This window comes from Pteronotus mesoamericanus, unplaced genomic scaffold (assembly GCF_021234165.1).
Source record: "Pteronotus mesoamericanus isolate MK-2021 breed Mesoamerican mustached bat unplaced genomic scaffold, CSHL_Meso_final scaffold_12, whole genome shotgun sequence".
NCBI lineage: Eukaryota > Metazoa > Chordata > Mammalia > Chiroptera > Mormoopidae > Pteronotus > Pteronotus mesoamericanus.
In genome coordinates, this window is record NW_026555303.1 from 12,151,465 (window position 1) to 12,169,129 (window position 17,665).

The following is a 17,665-nucleotide window of genomic DNA, read 5'->3' on the forward strand; positions in this document are numbered from 1 at the left end:
TCCTGACAGTTTCCCTGTAGTTTCTCACAGTTCTCTTTGAGCTCGCTGAGCTCATTGAGCTTCCTTAGGACCATTGTTTTCAATTCAATATCTGATAGTTTACTTGCCTCTATTTCATTTAGTCTCTCTGTAGAGATTCCTCATTTCCCCTCATTTGGGAGGTATTTTTTTTCATTCCCATTATTTGTGAGAATCTTCTACTTTTTGGGTTTTTTTTTGTTTGTTTGTTTGTTTGTTTTGTTTTGTTTTCCTTGTGTTTCAATTGATCAGTCTTGATTTCCTGACTTTGTGGATTAAACTTCTGTGGTACTAAGTGAGTCTTTTTATTCATTTATTTATTCATTTTTCTTTTCTTTTCTTTCTGGGTTTGCCTCTGCTCATGTCAGTTGTTGACCCTGTCTGACCTTATGCCATCTTTTTGAGACTTCCAGGAATCTACTCTCTCTGTCTGTCTCCTGCAATTGTTAATCTAGTCACTCTGCCCTCAGCTGTCAGGCTTAGGCACCACAGAGTGGGGCAGTGCCTCATTAGGGTGGAACTATCATGTCGTTACAGGCTGCTGCCACTCAGTGTAGTGATCTGCCTGAGTAAGATGGAGATCGTGGAACGGGGAAGGAGTCAGCACCGAGATCCCCCCTGGCTACTCTCTTAGTTCTCTCCCCAATGGCTCCAACTCCAATCTCCCCTCGAGAACCTCTACGTAGCTCTATGTCCCCTTTTTCCTGGGGTCTATGATCTCTGCATGTAGCTCTGCACTGAGCACCAAGGCCCACATGCAACTCCCGTCCCAGCCGGACTGTGCTGAAGGCAGGGCTATTATTTCCTTTTCCACTGCTGCATCTTTGGTGCATGGCCAGCCTACACAAAATGGAGACTGTCGAATGAGGAAAGGGTTAGTACCGGTAACTCCCTGGCTATTCCTCCAGTTTTTTTTCCCCAACACCTCAGTCCCCAGTCTCTTGTCAATGGTCTCTAGGCAGCTCCGTGTCCCCTTTGGCCAGGGATCTGCTATCTCTGCTGGCCACACCACACTCAGCACCCTGGCCTGCGCGCAAGAACTGGGTGTAGTGCTCAGGAGGCAGGTTTACTGATTCCTTTATGCCTGAATGAGATGGTAGCTGCGGAGTGGGATGTGACTCATCACCAGGGCCCCACTGGCCACTGTGTCAGTTCTCTTCACAAAGCTTTCCTCAACAATCTTTCCATAGGTTCCAGCCCACTCTGTTCCCTCTTCTACCCAGAGATCAAGAAAGGCAGCTGCCACTGAAAATTTTTGTGTTGGCCATTTAAACATCTCTGCATCTCCAGCTGCCTGTCCCTGGCAGATAGTTCGACTATGCTTTTCACAGTTGTCTTTTGTCTGTATGCTTTTTTTGGTTTCAGATGTTATAGCCTAGGTGTCCCTGCTTATGATTCAGACCCTGTTCTTCTTAGGGGGATCCAACTGGCCATTTCAATGGCCCTCTGGTGCTAGTGCCCCTGGGTGCCCAGCTCACCCTCTCGAGCCTCCACTGCACTTCTCACCCCTTACAATGTGAGGAAGTTGATACCACTGTCTGTCTGCAGCTCCCAGGTTCCTCTCTCTCTCTATCATTCCATTGTTATCCAGGTGATTTCACCACAATTTAGTTACAATTCCAGTTTGGTCTTGGGAGGAGATCAGTGTGACTTCTTCTCACCACTCTGCCATATTCCTGTTATCTCCCCTCCTTTCTAATTTGGATGCATTTTATTTCTTCTCATTCACTGATCACTGTGGTTAGGACTTCCAATACTATGTTGAATAGAAGTGGTGAAAATTGACATCCTATTCTTGTTCCCTATATTAGTGGGGTGGGAAAGTTTTTAATTTTCACCTATTGAGTATGATGTTAATGAAGATTTCTCATATATCCTTTATTATGTTGCAGTACTCTCCCTCTACTCTCATTTTGATAAGTGTTTTATTTTTTTTATCATAAATATGTGCTGTACCTCATCAAATACTTTTTCTGTATCTATTGATATGCCCATGTGATTTGTCTTTCCTTTTGTGTATGTAATGTATCCTGCTTATTGATTTGCAAATATCATATCATCCTTGCATGCCTGGGATGCATCCCACTTGGTCATAGTGTGTGATCTTTTTAATGTATTGCTGGATGTGGTTTGCCAATTTTTTGTTGATGACTTTAGCACTGTTTTCATCAGCGATATTGGCCTGTAGTTTTCCTTCTTCATTGTGTCTTTATCTGATTCTGCTATTAGGATGATGCTGGCCTCATAGAAAGAGTTTGGGTGTCTTCCCTGCTCTTGGATTTTTTGAAATAATCTGAGAAGGAGAGGATTATCTCTTCCTTAAATGGTTTGGAAAATTCTCCTGTGAAACCGTCCAGTCCAGGGCTTTTGTGTGCTGTGAGTTTTTCGATTACTGCTTCAATTCACTTGTTGTTATTGTTCTCTTCAGGATTTCTTCCTCTTCATTAAGTTTTGGAATATTATATTTTTATTGAAATGTGTCCATTTCACCCAGGTTTTCAATTTTTTGGCACATAGTTTTTTGTAGTAACTTCTTATAATCCCTTCTATTTCTGTGGTGTAAGTTTCAATTTCTCCTATTTTATTTCTGACTTTATTTATTTGGGTCCTCTCTTTTTTTCCTCATGAGTCTGGTTAAAGGCTTGTTGATATTGTTTATCTTTTCAAAGAACCAACTCCTGGATTTATTGACCCTTTGAATTGTTTCTTTTTGTTGTTGTTGTTGTTGTTGTTGTTGTTGTTGTTGTTTTTAGTTTCTATGTCATTTAATTCTGCTCTGATCTTGATTATTTCCTTCCTCCTACTTGCTCTGGGATCTGTTTGTTGTTTTTCCTCCAGTTCTTACAGATCTAGGGTTAGGTCGTTTATTTGAAATGTTTCTATCTTTTTTAGGTAGACCTATATTGCTATGAACTTCCTTCTCAGGACTACTTTCATTGTGTCCCATAGGTTTTGGTCTGTTATGTGTTCATTTTAATTTGTTTCCAGAAAGTTTTTGATCTATTCTGTGATCTCATGACTGACACATTCATTGCTTAATAACATGCTATTCATTCTCCATAAGTTTAAATGTTTTTGAGTTTTTCCCTTGTGGTTGGCTTCTAGTTTCAAGCCCTTGTGGTCCAAGAAAATACTTGATATGATTTTCATTTTCTTGAATTTGTTGAGGCTTGTTTCATGTCCTATCATGTGGTCTATCTTTGAAAATGTTCAATGTGCATTTGAAAAGAATGTGTATTTGACTCCTTTGGATGAAAGGATACACACACACACACGCATTCAAATACATACATAATCAGTTAAGTCCACTTGATCTAATGAGTTGTTCAGTTCCACAATACCCTTGTTGACATTTTTTTGGAAGATCTACCCATTGTTGACAGTGGGGTGTTAAAATCCCCTGCTATCAGTGTGTTCGTGTCCATATCTTTCTTATAGTTCTCCAAGATTTTCCTTTTTATTTTAAGTTCCTATGTTGGATGTATATATGGTTACAATGGTAATAACTTCTTGATTAATTTTTCCTTTAAGAATCATCTAATATCATCTAATTAAAAAGCTTCTGCATGGCTAGAGAAAACTTCAGCAAAATGAAAAGGAAGTCAACAATATAAGGAAATGTATTTCTCAATGATACTTCAGACAAGGGTTTGACCTCCAAATATATAAACAACACATGTGACTGAACATCAGGAAGACAAAGAATCAAAGTAAAAAGTGGGTAAAGGACCTCAACAGACACTTCCTCAAGGTGAACATACAGAGGGCCCGCAGACATGAAAGAATCCTCAAAATTATTATCCATCAGAGATATGCAAATTAAAACCACAATGAGATATCACCTCACACTGGTCAGAATGGCCACAATTAACAAATAACAAGTGCTGGCAAGGTTGTGGAGAAAAAGGAACTATAGTACACGTTGGTGGGAATGCAAACTTGTGTTGCCACTGTGGAAAACAGTATGAAATTTCCTCAGAAATCTAAAGATGTAACTGCCTTTTGATCCAGTGATTGCACTGCTAGGATTATACTCTAAGAATCTTGAACCACTAATTCAAAAGAACCTATGTATCCCAGTGTTCATGACAGCTTTATTTACAATAGCCAAGTGCTGGAAAGAGGCAAAGTGCCCATCAGTAAATGAGTGAACCTAACAACTATGGTACCTTGAAACAATGAAGCAGCAGAAAGAAAGAAGGAACTCCTACCATTAATGACACCATGGATGTAACTGGAGAGGATTATGATATGTGAAATAAACCAGGGGGTGAAAAACAAATACCATATGTTCTCACCTATAAGTGCAACTTAATGAATAAAACAAACTAAAGAACAAAACAGAACAAGAGGGCTGGAAATAAGGAACAGATTGACAGTGCCCAGATGTGAAAGGGGTGGTGGTTAAAGGGGGAAAGTAGGGGAAAAGTCTATTCAAGGAACATGTATAAAGGACCCATGGACATAGATGACAGGATTAGGATTAATTGTGGGAGTGTGGGGGTGCAAGGCAAAGGAGAACAATTAGAGGAAAATTGGGACATCTTTAACAGAAGAACAAAAAAACAGTAATTAAATTCTATATGTACACATAAATAAAACAAATGATTAGATAACAACTAAGGTAGATAATACAAAGAAGCAATGACATTGGAAGACCAAGAAACATGCCCCAAATGAAAGAACAAGAGAATTCTCCAAAAAAACTACATGAAATTAAAACAAACAACTTATCAGATAGTTTAGAGTAATGATCACAAGGATACTCAACAGCATGAAAAAAATACATAGAAATCATAAAAATGGACCAATCAGAAATAAAGAATGCAATATCTAAAATAAATAACACACTGGAAGGAATAAACAATAGGTTAGATGAAGCAGAGGATCAAATCAGAGGTTTCAAAGACAACGTAGGGGAAAAGAAAAAAACACCCAGACAGAGCAGAGATAAGAAAAAAGAATTTTAAAAAAATGAGGAGAGCTGAAGAAACATCTTGGACAAAATGAAGCATAATTGCATCTGCATCCTGGGAATACCAGAAGGAGAAAAGAGTGAGCAAGGGACTGAGAACCTATTTGAAGAAATAATGACCAAAAATTCCATAATCTGGTGAAGGAAAAAGACACACAAGTCCAGGAATCTCAGATAGTACCAAACAAGTTGAACTCAAAGAGGCCTACACTAAAATGCATTATAATTAAAATAACAAGGCTTAAAGACAAGGAGAGAATCTTAAAATCCAAGACAAGCAGGTAGTTGCATACAATGGAGCACCAATTAGGCTGCCATCTGGTTTCTCAACAGAAACATATCAGTCCAGAAAGGAGTGATGTGAAATATTCAAGGTGATGAAAAGCAAGGACCTACAACTAAGACTACTTTACCCTGCAAGGCTATCATATAAAATTGAAGGACAAATAAGGTGCTTCCTGTACAAAAACAAACAAACAAACAAACAAACACCTCAAGGAGTTTTTTTTTTTTACCACCAAACCAGTATTGCAACAAATGTTAAAGGCTTGCTTTAAGAAGAATAAGAAGAGAAAGAAAACAAAACAGAAGAATAAAATGGACCTAGTACATATTTATCAATAGTCACCTTAAATATAAGTAGCCTAAATGCTCCAACCAAGAGACATAGGGTAGCTGAATGCATAGGAAAACAAGACCCATATGTATGCTGCCTCCAAGAAGCCCATCTCAGATCAAAAGGTACACTCAGACTAAAAGTAAAGGAATGGAAAAAAAAATATTTCATGCAAATCAAAAGGGAAAAAAGCTGGAGTAGCACTACTTATATCCAACAATATAGACTTTAAAACCAGAGCTATAGTAATAGACAAAGAAGGGCACTACAATAATGGTAAAGGGAACAGTCCAACAGGAGGATATAACCCAAGTAAACATTTGCACACCCAACATAGGAGTGCCTAAATATATGAAGCAAATCTTGATAGACATAAAGGGAGAGATCAACAGAAATACAGTTATATTTGGTGATTTTAACACCATATTGACTTCAACGGATAGATCTTCCAGACAGAAAATCAACAAGGAGACAATGGCTTTAAATGAAACAGTAGAACAAATGGATTTAATTGATACCTTCAGAGCATTTCATACTGAAACAACAGAATGCACATACTTCTCAAGTGCACATGCAATATTTTCTAGAAGACACAGCATGTTAGAATACAAAACTAGACTCAATATTTAAGAAGACTGAAATCATATCAAACATTTCCTCTGAACAAAATGCTATAAAGCTAGAAATTAATCACAAGAACTCTGAAAAACTTGCAAAGACATGGAAGCTGAATAACAGGTTGTTAAACAATGAATGGGTCAACAATGCGCTCAAGAAAGAAATGAAAAGACACCTTGAAACAAATGAAAATAAAGACACAACAATCCAAAATCTGTGGGGCATTGGGAAACCAGTCCTAAGAGGGAAATTCATAGCATTACAGATCTATCTCAAAAAACAAAAAAAGCTCAGGTAAACAATATAACTTCACAACTAAATAAATTTACAAAAGAACAACAAACAAAGCCCAAAGTGAGTAGAAAGAAGGAAATAATAACAATCACAGCAGAAATAGAGCCTAAAAATGATACAAAAGATCAATGAATCCAAGAGCTGGTTATTTGCAAAGATAGACAAGATTGACAAACCTTTAACCAGACTCATTAAGAAAAAAAAGAGAAAGGACCCAGAAGTAAAAGCAGAATTAAAAAAGTGGATAACAACTGACACCGAAGAAATACAAAGAATTAAAAGAAAATAGTATGAACAACTATATGCCAACACACTGGACAACCTAGACAAAATGGATAAATTCCTAGAAATATATAAACTTCCAAAACTAAATCAGGAAGAATCAGAGAATCTGAAAAGACAGATTACACCTAGGAAATTGAAACACTAATCAAAAGACTCTCAACAAACAAAAGCCCTGGGCTGGTTAGCTTCACAGGTGAATTTTACCAAACATTCCAAAGAGAACTAATACCTCTCTTCAAACTACTTCATAAAATTCAGGAGGATGGGAGACTCTCAAACTCATTTTATGAAGTCATCATTATCATAATTCCAAAACCAGAAGAAGATACTACAAACAAAAAAATTACAGGCCAATACACCTGATGAACCTAGATACTAAAATTCTTAACAAAATATTAGCAAACAGAATACAGCAATGCATCAAAAAGTCATACACTGTGATCAAGTTGGATTTATTCTGGGAATACAAAGTTGGTACATTCATAAATCAGTAAACGTGATTCACCACATGAACAAAATGAAGGATAAAAGCCACATAATCAGATCAATAGATGGAGTAAGAGCATTTGGTAAAATCACAGTTATGATTAAAACTCTCAGCAAAGATGGATTAGAGGGAACATATTTAAACATAATAAAGGCCATCTATGGCAAACCCACTGCCAACATCATGCTCAATGGGAAAAAGCTACAAGCATTCCCTTTAAGATTGGGAAATAGATAGGAATATTGACTTTTACTTCTTATTTAACATACTACTGGAAGTCCTCACCACAGCAATCAGACAAGAAGAAATAAATGGAATCCATATTGGAAAGGAAGAAGTAAAACTGTCATTATTTTCAGATAACATGATACTGCACATAGAAAACCCCAAAGACTCCAACAAGAAACTATTAGAAATCATAAATGAATTTAGCAAAGTGGCAGGATACAATATTAATATCCACAAATCAGTTCCATTTTTATATGCCAATAACAAACTCACCCAAAGGGAAATTAAGAAAACAATCCCATTCACAATTGCTATAAAAAGAATAAAATGCCTAGGAATAAATCTAATCAATGATATATAAGACTTGTACCCAGAAAATTATAAGACACTGAAGAAAGAAATAGAAGAAGATACAAATAAGTGTAAGGATATACCATGTTCATGGATAGAAAGAATTAACATCATTCAAATGTCCATGCTAACCAAAGAAATCTATAGATTCAACACACTTCCTATCAAGATTTCAATTATGTATTTCACAGAATTAGAACAAATATTTTAAATATTTATGTGGAAACACAAAAGGTCCCACATATCAAGAACAATCCTGAGGAAGAAGAACAAAGTTGGAGGAATCATGCTTCCTAATATCACACAATACTATGACATAGGCATAGGTATTAAAACAGCCTGGTACTGTCTTAAAAACAGACACATAATCAATGTAACAGAAGAGAGAGCCCAGAAACAACTCCACACCTTTATAGTCAATTACTATTCAACAAAGAATACATGCACCTACAATGGGCTAAAGATAGTTTATATAATAAACAGTGTTGGGAAAACTAGACAAATATGTGTAGAAAAATGAAACTAGACCACCTTCTTATATCACACACTAGAATAAACTCAAAATGGATCAAAGACTTAAATGTTAGACCCAAAACCATAAAATCCTAGAAGATAACATAGTCAGTAAAATATCAGACATTGCTCATAGCAATATTTTATCTGCTATATCACTTCGGGCAAGAGAAACAAAAAAATAAACAAATGAGATTATATACAACTCTAAAGTTTTTGCACAGCAAAGGAAATCATCAACAAAATAAAAAGACAACCCACAGAATGGGAGAACATATTTGCCAATATATCTGATACGGAGTTAATATTTAAAATTTATAAAGAACTTACAAAACTCAACACTAAAAACAAACAAACAAAAACAAACAAAAAAACAATTAAAAAATTGGCAAAGAACCTGAATAGACAATGCTCCAGAGAGGAATTACCGGTGGCCCATAGACATATGAAAAGATACTCAATGTCACTAATCATCAGAGAAATGCAAATGAAAACCACAATGTGGTGTGAGATACCTTCTCACAACTGTCAGAATGGCTATCATCAAAAAAAATCAACAAACAACAAGTGCTGGCAAGGATGTGGAGAAAGGGGAAGCATTTTGCACTGTTGGTGGGAATGCAGACTGGTGTAGCCACTGTGGAAAGCAGTATGAAGATACCTCAAAAAGTTAAAAATATATCTGCCTTTTGACCCAGAGATCCCACTTCTGGGAATATATCCAAAGGAATCCACAATACTAATTTGAAAGAACATAGGCACTCCTATATTCATTGAAGCATTATTTGCAATTGCCAAGATATGGAGGCAACCCAAGTGCCTATCAGTAGATGAGTGGATAAAACAACTATAGGACATTTACACAATAGAATACTACTCAGCTATAAAAAGGAGAACACTTTTACCATTTGCAACAGAATGGAAGGACCTGGGAAATGTTATACTAAGTGAAATAATCCAGTCAGAGAAAGACCGATACTGTATGATTTCACTCATATGTGGAATCTAATGAACGAACTGAATGAATGAGGAAAATGAGGACATACTCATAATTGGAGAACAGGATGATAGCAAAGGCCGGGATGTGAGAAGATGGAGGGATTGAGCAAAAAGGGGAAAAAAAACTCATGGACAGGGACAACAGTATGGTGATTGCAGAGGGGAGGGTGGTATAACTGGACTAAATGGTAATGGAAAAAATACAATGAAGATTAAACAAACAAACAAACAAATAAATAATAGCCAACCCTAATTACCAGACCACAGCCTAGGCTAACAGAATCAGAATTTTTGAGACTGGGACCTGCACATGGGTATTATATCTCCCCAGGTGATTCCCAAGTGCAGCCAAGATTGAGAGAACCCCTGCCCTAGAGGAGGCCCTAAAGTTAACCTCCTCACCTTTGACTAAACCCCAGCATAATTAGAGGTATCAGTTAAAGCCCATTGAATTAAAAAAAAAACAGTATTATCCTCCATCATTGCATTGTGTCAGCCAAGACTTAACTTGTTCCATAGTGTTTGACACCAGGAGGTCTGTAATAGAGCACCATGATAGTCTCAGCACTATCATTTGTGTGTAGTGAACTTTAACTGCCATGGAACTTACATCTGCCATTTCCCTACTTTTTGTCATTTTTTCACTGTTGTCCAAATTTCTCAGCTGTTATTTCGGCTAACCTTTTTGTGGAGTTCACTGTCCCCTGGAAACACTTGTTCTCCACTCCTTTGGATAAAAGTGCCAAGGCCACCTGGGTGCAAGCTCCACTAGAAATGTTGAGAAAACTGTGCCTTTGTGACCATTGTATGCTTGATGAGAGATTTGAGTAGCATTGGGTGGCAGTGCTGCTGGCTTGAAGACCAAAGGTTTTTTGTTTTGTTTTGTTTTGTTTTTCCCCCTAAATGTCTCAACTCTAAGGCACCAGAGAAAAGCTCTGGAGTTTGCCTTCTGTCAAAATCAAGACAAGGGAGCACATAACTATTCTTTGACAAGCTGGTCCATGAGCTGATGAAGACTGGGACATACATGTGAGGCCATATATGTGAAATGTTAAAAGAACTGGGAAAAACCTGACCTGGCTGGTGTGTGTCAGTGGATTGAGTGTTGTCCTGCAAAACAAAGGGTTGCCTGTTTGATTCCTAGTCAGGGGACATGCCTAAGTTGCAGGCCAGGTCCCCAGTAGGGGGTGTGCAAATTGCAACCACACATTAATGTTTCCCTTTAAACATTAAATTCTTCTTTAGAAAGAAGAGAAGGGAGGGAGAAAGGGAGGGAGAGAAACATCACGTGTGGCTGCACTTCACACGCCCCCTGCTGGGGACCTGGCTCTCTTTCTCCCTCCCTTCCCTTCTTTCTAAAAATAAATAAAATATTTTTTAAAAAGAACTGAGAAAAATCAGAGATACAGAAATACATGTGGCTCAGTGGATTGAATGCCAGCCTGCAGAACAAGGGATCGCTGGCTCTATTCCCAGTCAGAGCACATGCCTGGGTTGTGGGCAAGGTCCCCAGTAGGGGGCGCATGGGAGGGAACCACACATTGATGTTTCTCTCCCTCTTTTTCTCCCTCGTTTCCTCTCTCTCTAAAAATAAATAAAATCTTTAAAAAAATCAGCAATACTATCTGCTCTCCAAAGTATCTTTAAGTGTTCCCCTCCTCCCCAAACCACTTTTGGTCTAATCCATTTAGATAATGCATTTCAATTGGAGATATTCTGCCCACATGAAGGTAAAAACTGGTTCTTGAAAGTGGAGTGAAACAGTCTTAAATAGTTCTATGGTGTGTGGCCCTTTAAAGGGCCACAATACATAAAGAGATTATCAGGAGCCCTGGCCATGTGACTCAGTTGGTTGGAGCATTTTTCCATGCACCAAAAGTTTGCCAGTTCCATATCGATGTTTTTTTTCCCTCTTTATCCCTCTCTTCTTTTTTTAAAAAGATTTTATTTATTTATTTTTAGAGAGGGGAAGGGAGGGAGAAAGTGAGGGAGAGAAACATCATGTGTGGCTGCACTTCACACACCCCCTGCTGAAGACCTGGCTGGCAACCCAGGCTTGTGCCCTACACTGGAAATCAAACTGGTGACCCTTTGTTTCGCAGACCAGCACTCAATCCACTGAGTCACACCACCTAGGGCTCTCTCCCACTCTTCTTTCTTCTCTCTTTAAAAATCAATGGAAACATGTCTCAAGTGAGGATTAAAAAATACTGTGCTTGTCACATAAAACTGTCAGTGGGACCCCACTTAAGAGTCTGAGGGGACTGGGGAGAGAGAGAAAGAGTGAGAGAAAGATATCATCAGGTTATTGTTGGTATTAAAGTTTCAATAGGAGTATATGAAAAAATATCTTAAAAACCTCCATCAGGAGGTGGTGATGATGAAAAAAATGGTTGATAAACATTGATTTATTTTAGAGTAAGATATCTTTGCTAGGTTTATGTCTATTCTAGAGCTGGAAGCACCCTTGTAGTTCAAGTTCCTTATGTTATAGATGGAGAAATTGAGGCCCAGGAAGGGGATATGACCTGAACACTAACTATATCTATAGTCATGACATTTCTCTGGACTACAGTTTCTCCTTTTTGAAAAGGGGGTGTTGAGGCTAGGAGCCCTTTAAAGATTCTTCTCTTAATGTATTGGAAGAATTAACACCATCAAAATGTCTATACTACCCAAAAGAATTTATAGATTCAATGTAATCCCTATTAAAATACCAACATATTTCACAGACATAGAACAAACATTCAAAAAATTGATATGGAACCATAAATTACCCCGAATAGCTGCAGCAATTTTGAGAAAGAAGAACAAAATAGTAGGGATCACAATACCTGGCATCAAACTATATTACCAGCCCACTGTAATCAAAACAGTCTGGCAGTGGCATAAGAACAGACGCATAGCTCAATGGAAAAAAATAGAGAGCCCAGAAATAAACCTATGTCTCTGTAGTCAATTAATTTTTGACAAAAGAGGCAGAAGCATGAAATGGAGTACAGATAGCCTCTTCAACAAATGGTGTTGGGTGAGCTGGACAGCTACATGCAAAAAAATTTTAATTCAGCCGCCAACTTACACAATACACAAAAATAAACTCAAGACGGATAAAAGACTTAAATATAAACTGCAATACCATAAAAGTTCTAGAGGAAAACAGGTGGGAAACTCTCGGATAACCCACGCAGTAATATTTTCACCGATATGCCCCCTAGAGCAAGGGACATAAAGGAAAGAACAAACAAATGACACTTCATGAAAATAAGAAGCTTCTGCATGGCTAAAGAAAACATCAGCAAAATGAAAAGGGAACCAACTGTATGGGAAAATATATTTACCTATGATACCTCAGACAGGGAGGGGTTTGATCTCCAAAATATATAAAGAACTCACACGACTCCACTCCAGAAAGACAAATGATCCAATTAAAAAATGGGCAAAGGATCTGAATAGACATCTCTCCAAGGAGTACATAAACAGGGCCCAGAGACTTATGAAAGGATGTTCATCATCACTAGCTATCAGAGAATCGCAAAATTGAAACCACAATGAGATACCACTTCACACCGGCTGCAATGGCCATCATAAACAGACCAACAAACAATGGGTGCTTGTGAGGCTCTGGAACCCTAGTACACTGTTGGTGGGAACGCAGACTGGTGCAGCCACTGTGGAAAACAGTTTGGGATATCCTCAAAAAGCTAAAAATGGAATCGCCTTTTGACCCAGCAATTCCACTTCTGGGATTGTACCCTAAGAATCCCAAAATGCCAACTCGAAAGAACTTATGCACCCCAATGTTCATAGCAGCACAATTTACAATAGCCAAGTGTTGGAAACAACCTAAGTGCCCATCAATAAATAAGTGGATCAAAAAACTGTGGTACTTTTATACAATGGAATGCTACTCAGCAGAAAGAATGAAAGAGCTACTACCCTTCACGACAGTATGGATGGAACTAGAGAGCATTATGCTAAGTGAAATAAGCCAGTAGGTGAAAGACTAATGGCATGTGATCTCACCTATGAGTGGAACCTAATCAACAAAACAAACAAGGAAAATATAACTGGCAACATTGAAAGAAAAAAGAAACCTCCGGTAGCTTGAGGGAAGGAGGAAGGAGGGTAACAGGGAAAGGAATGGGAAGGGTCAAATCAAGGAACATGTATAAAGGACCCATGGACAAAGCCAAAGTGAGGAAGTATTGAGGGAGGGAGGTGGGGGTGAGTGGGGCAGGGGGAAGTGGTGGCTGGAAAATGGAGACCAATGTATTTAAACCATAAAAAAAATGATTCTTCTACCTATGGATTTATAAATGAAATCACGTTTTCAAAAATCAGAATGTAAAGATTAATTTCTAAATGGGAGAGCTATTTGGAGCCAAGGAGATTATTTTGTAAAGCAGGAGAAGATGATAGTTGGCATATATACATAGATATTTTTAAAAATCACTTAGAAATTGCTTGAAAATGATATTTTCCACAGCTTCTCAAAGAAAGGAAACCACAGAATTCTTGCAGTACATAAAAACTGAAAAACATTTATTGTAAAAAGTCATTTACAACAAACAAGAAATTCTGTAGGACCTGTGACTCATCATTTTATATTTGTACATAATCCTTTTCCAGAGACAACTACACTCTCATTTTGAGAATTGAAGCCTGAACAGTTGTATAGAAAATATATATTTTAATGAAAGGTATATAAGAAAATTAAAATAGCTAAGTCTGCTCTATATTTTTCTTTTACATAAAATTGTGCATTAGTGGAATTTTTATATCTAGTTATTAGACATTGGAAATTAAATACTGTTATAAAATACTCACTATAAAAGTGTTATATATAATTTTCGTTACACATAAAAAAGAAATCAGTATGTCTAAGCCACTTTAATTGGGACCATTATCAAAGCTAAAACCTTTTGCAATAAAATTTTACTAAACTAAAATATTTAGTAGTGCTATATTTTTCGGCTTTTTGACACACTATTTCAGACAATTATTTTTTAATTAATTTATTTTTTTCAAATACAATGAATGTGATGTGATTATTGTCTACACACTCTATCTTCACATTTTTCATGACAGTCGCATCAAATTTTTTTACTCCTCTCTTGGGAGTAAGGTAGATGTGCTTACAAAGAGTTCCAAGTAAAGACTGTATATGTTAGTTGTCCACAAGGCTTACAAAAAGCAGTTTTATTGCAAGCTTGTCTATAGTACACTACAATGATCAGTCTAATAAATTTGGTGAATAGAAACTAATCAAGGCAGTGATTTGGTTTCTGGTATCCTAAAAAGATAACAACAAAAATAATACCACAAATACTTGATAATACTATAATACATGATACCTAAGCTGCAGTTTTCTTTTTTCAACCAGCCTCAGTGTGACGATAATAGACCCTTAAATCAGTTATGTTATTGTCAACACACATTCATACATTGTCCCACCTCTACATCAGGGTTTCCTAGCCTTAGCACTATTAGGCAGGGTAATTCTCCATTGTGGAGGCTGCCCTGTGCATTGCTGAATGTTTAGTCACAGCTCTGGCCTGTGACAACTAGACACCCTCTGTCCCTAGTAGCAACAACCAAAATTGTCTCCAGATATTGCCAAATGTTCCCAGAGGGAAGGTTGCAAAATTGTCCCACTTTGAGAAGCCCCCCTTAATATAAAGGAGAAAGGGGGATATTGTGTTGATGACTCTTCTTCCTGTTTCAGTTTGAGAAATTTGGCAAAGCTGTGAATTATGCTGATGCAGCCCTGTCTTTCACCGAATGTGGCAATGCCATGGAGCGCAACCCTCTGGAAGCAAAGTCTCCATATACCATGTACTCTGAGACTGTGGAGCTCCTGAGGTAAATGGCCTTTCTGCAAACATCTTCCTAAACTCATTTCAGTCATAATTGGAAGCTTCTATTTTTTAAATATTACTTCTACATAGTAATAATTTGTCCAAGACATCGTCTTCTTAGAAATCATGACAATTAATTCTTGCCATTTTATTAATATCATGTAAATTTATAATTCATGGACACTGCCTTTATAAATTATCCTTCAAGGGGTTATAATGGATTATAATTTGCAATATTCATAAGATTAAAAAGGAAATGTAGTGGGTAGAAATGTAATAATTTCACTGTTTGGCATGGACACTTTTCTATTTAAAATGCTATTTTATAATTCAAAAAAGTAGTATTATTGGGATTTCTGTTATAAACCATGTTTTCTAAGAATACTTCTGCTTTGGTTACTGAAAATGGAGGGAGCACTGTTCCAGCATAAAGTTAGCATTAGCACCACAGGTGTGGAGTAGACTTTCCATGCCTCTGGAATAAGGGAAACAGACAAGGTGGTAGCAGAAGCAGCATAGAGATGAAAAGATCAAAATTGGAGAGTGTATATTAACTGCACAGATTATTGGTTTCATTTGTATTTTAAATGAATTTTTTTAGCTTGTTGATATTGGCAGCGTAGAATTTGTGGGGAATCAAAAAAATTCCTGAGAGAAGGGGAAAGAGAAAAAATGGTATCCATTCTAGCGTTTTCCAGTAACCTTCAATATTTGTAAAATAATTTAATCCACCTCTGAATAATGGGTGAGCACTACTGTTTGGTGGATTGATTAAGTAATTGCTTTTGAGTGAATGAACAGTTCTTCACCTGATAAGCCCTTATATACCGGTCACCTCTGGTTTGATTAATCAATAATTCCAGGCCTGGTTTTCAGGTTTTTACTATGTTACTTGTAAACACAAATCTGAGGACACTTGTACCTAAACTTTTAGAAATATTAAACAAATTTAGCATGCATATTTTATAAGAAAGCATTCCAAAATATCTAAAAACATAAACTATTATAAAGAAAAATATGCTCACATAGAATAATATTTAGTTAAAGCCTCAAAAGTAAGGAGATAATGAGGAAAATCACAGACAGACAGCTTTGTTTTCTCTCTGCTCTGAGAAACATGTAAAGTACCTCTCCAATTTCATGCACAGTGAAAGCTGCCATTGCCATTCCATAGATTTTAAGAGAAAATTGATTTTTTAGTGTCTATTCAGGACTGCCTGTGATTTTCAAAAGTGCACTGAATGAAATTCTGGCAAAAATGATAAGCAATAAAAATGGAAGGAACACAATGAGCAAACATGGAAAGAATTCATGTCTTCTATTCATCCAAGAATTTTAAAAAGACACTTTTTAAATTAACAAGAAATTGTAAAATTTACAATAGCCAACTGATGAAAACAGCCTAAGTACCCATCAGTAAGTGAGTGGATCAAAAAATTATGGCACATTTACACAATGGAATACTACACAGCAGAAAGAAAGGAGGTGTTCCTACCCTTTGCGACAGCATGGATGGATCTGGAGAGCATTATGCTAAGTGAAATAAGCCAGGCAATGAAAGACAAATACCACATGATTTCACCTTTAAGTGGAACTTAATCAAAAGACAAGCAAGCAAAATATAACCAGAAAAATTGAAATAAAGAACAAGCTGACAGTAACCAGAGGGGAAGAGGGGATAATGTGGGAAAGAAGGGGAGGGGCTGTCAAGGAACATATATAAAGGACCCATGGACAAAACCAAAGGGAAGTAGGATTGATGGTGGAATTTGGGGAGGCTGGGGCATGGGAAAGTGGTGGCAGGAAAATGGAGGCAAATGTATTTGAACAATAAAAAAAATTTAAAAATAATAAAAGAGACAGAATAAAGATGTCAGAGGAGGGAGTGGAAGTCACACTGACCTCCTCTCAGCACCAACCTAGAATTATAACTAAATTGAGAAGAAATCACCTGGAACAAACAACTGAACAACAGCAAGACAGGAACCTTGTGACCTTGGAGACAGAAGAATCAGCTTTAGTGCAACCTAACTGGTAAGGAGTGCAGTACAGACCTGAGAAAGTGGGTGGGGTAACCACGGATGGCAGCACCAAAAGGATATTGAAACGGCCAGTTGGATCCCCCCGAAACTAGTGGGATCTAAACCAAAAGTCGGGATCTCTAGCCCATAGCACCAGAGCCCTAAAAGTACACAGAAAACAGCCAGCTGAGGAAAGTGGCAGGGTTGCTCTCTGCCAGAAGCAGGCAGCTGGAGACACAGAGAGCCTTCTAAAGGGCCAACACACAATTTTTTTATTTGCAGCCACTTACCCTGGTCTTCGGCAAAGGTGGGGGCAGAGTGAGCTAGAGACACCCTAGGAGAGACTGGGGAAGGAGGCTTTGGGGAGAGAACTGAGAGAGTAGCTGGAGGGATCTCAGTGCT

At 37.5% G+C, this 17,665-nt stretch overlaps 1 protein-coding gene across 1 annotated transcript in view; it reads left to right on the forward strand.

The window, feature by feature from the left end:
• Positions 1 to 17,665, forward strand: part of AFF2 (ALF transcription elongation factor 2) — a 640,196-nt gene that overhangs the window by 603,531 nt on the left and 19,000 nt on the right. Inside the window, exon 15 of the mRNA XM_054587889.1 lies at positions 15,110 to 15,246. Coding sequence (XP_054443864.1) covers positions 15,110 to 15,246 — 137 coding nt within the window. The remainder of the gene's footprint in view (positions 1 to 15,109; positions 15,247 to 17,665) is intronic.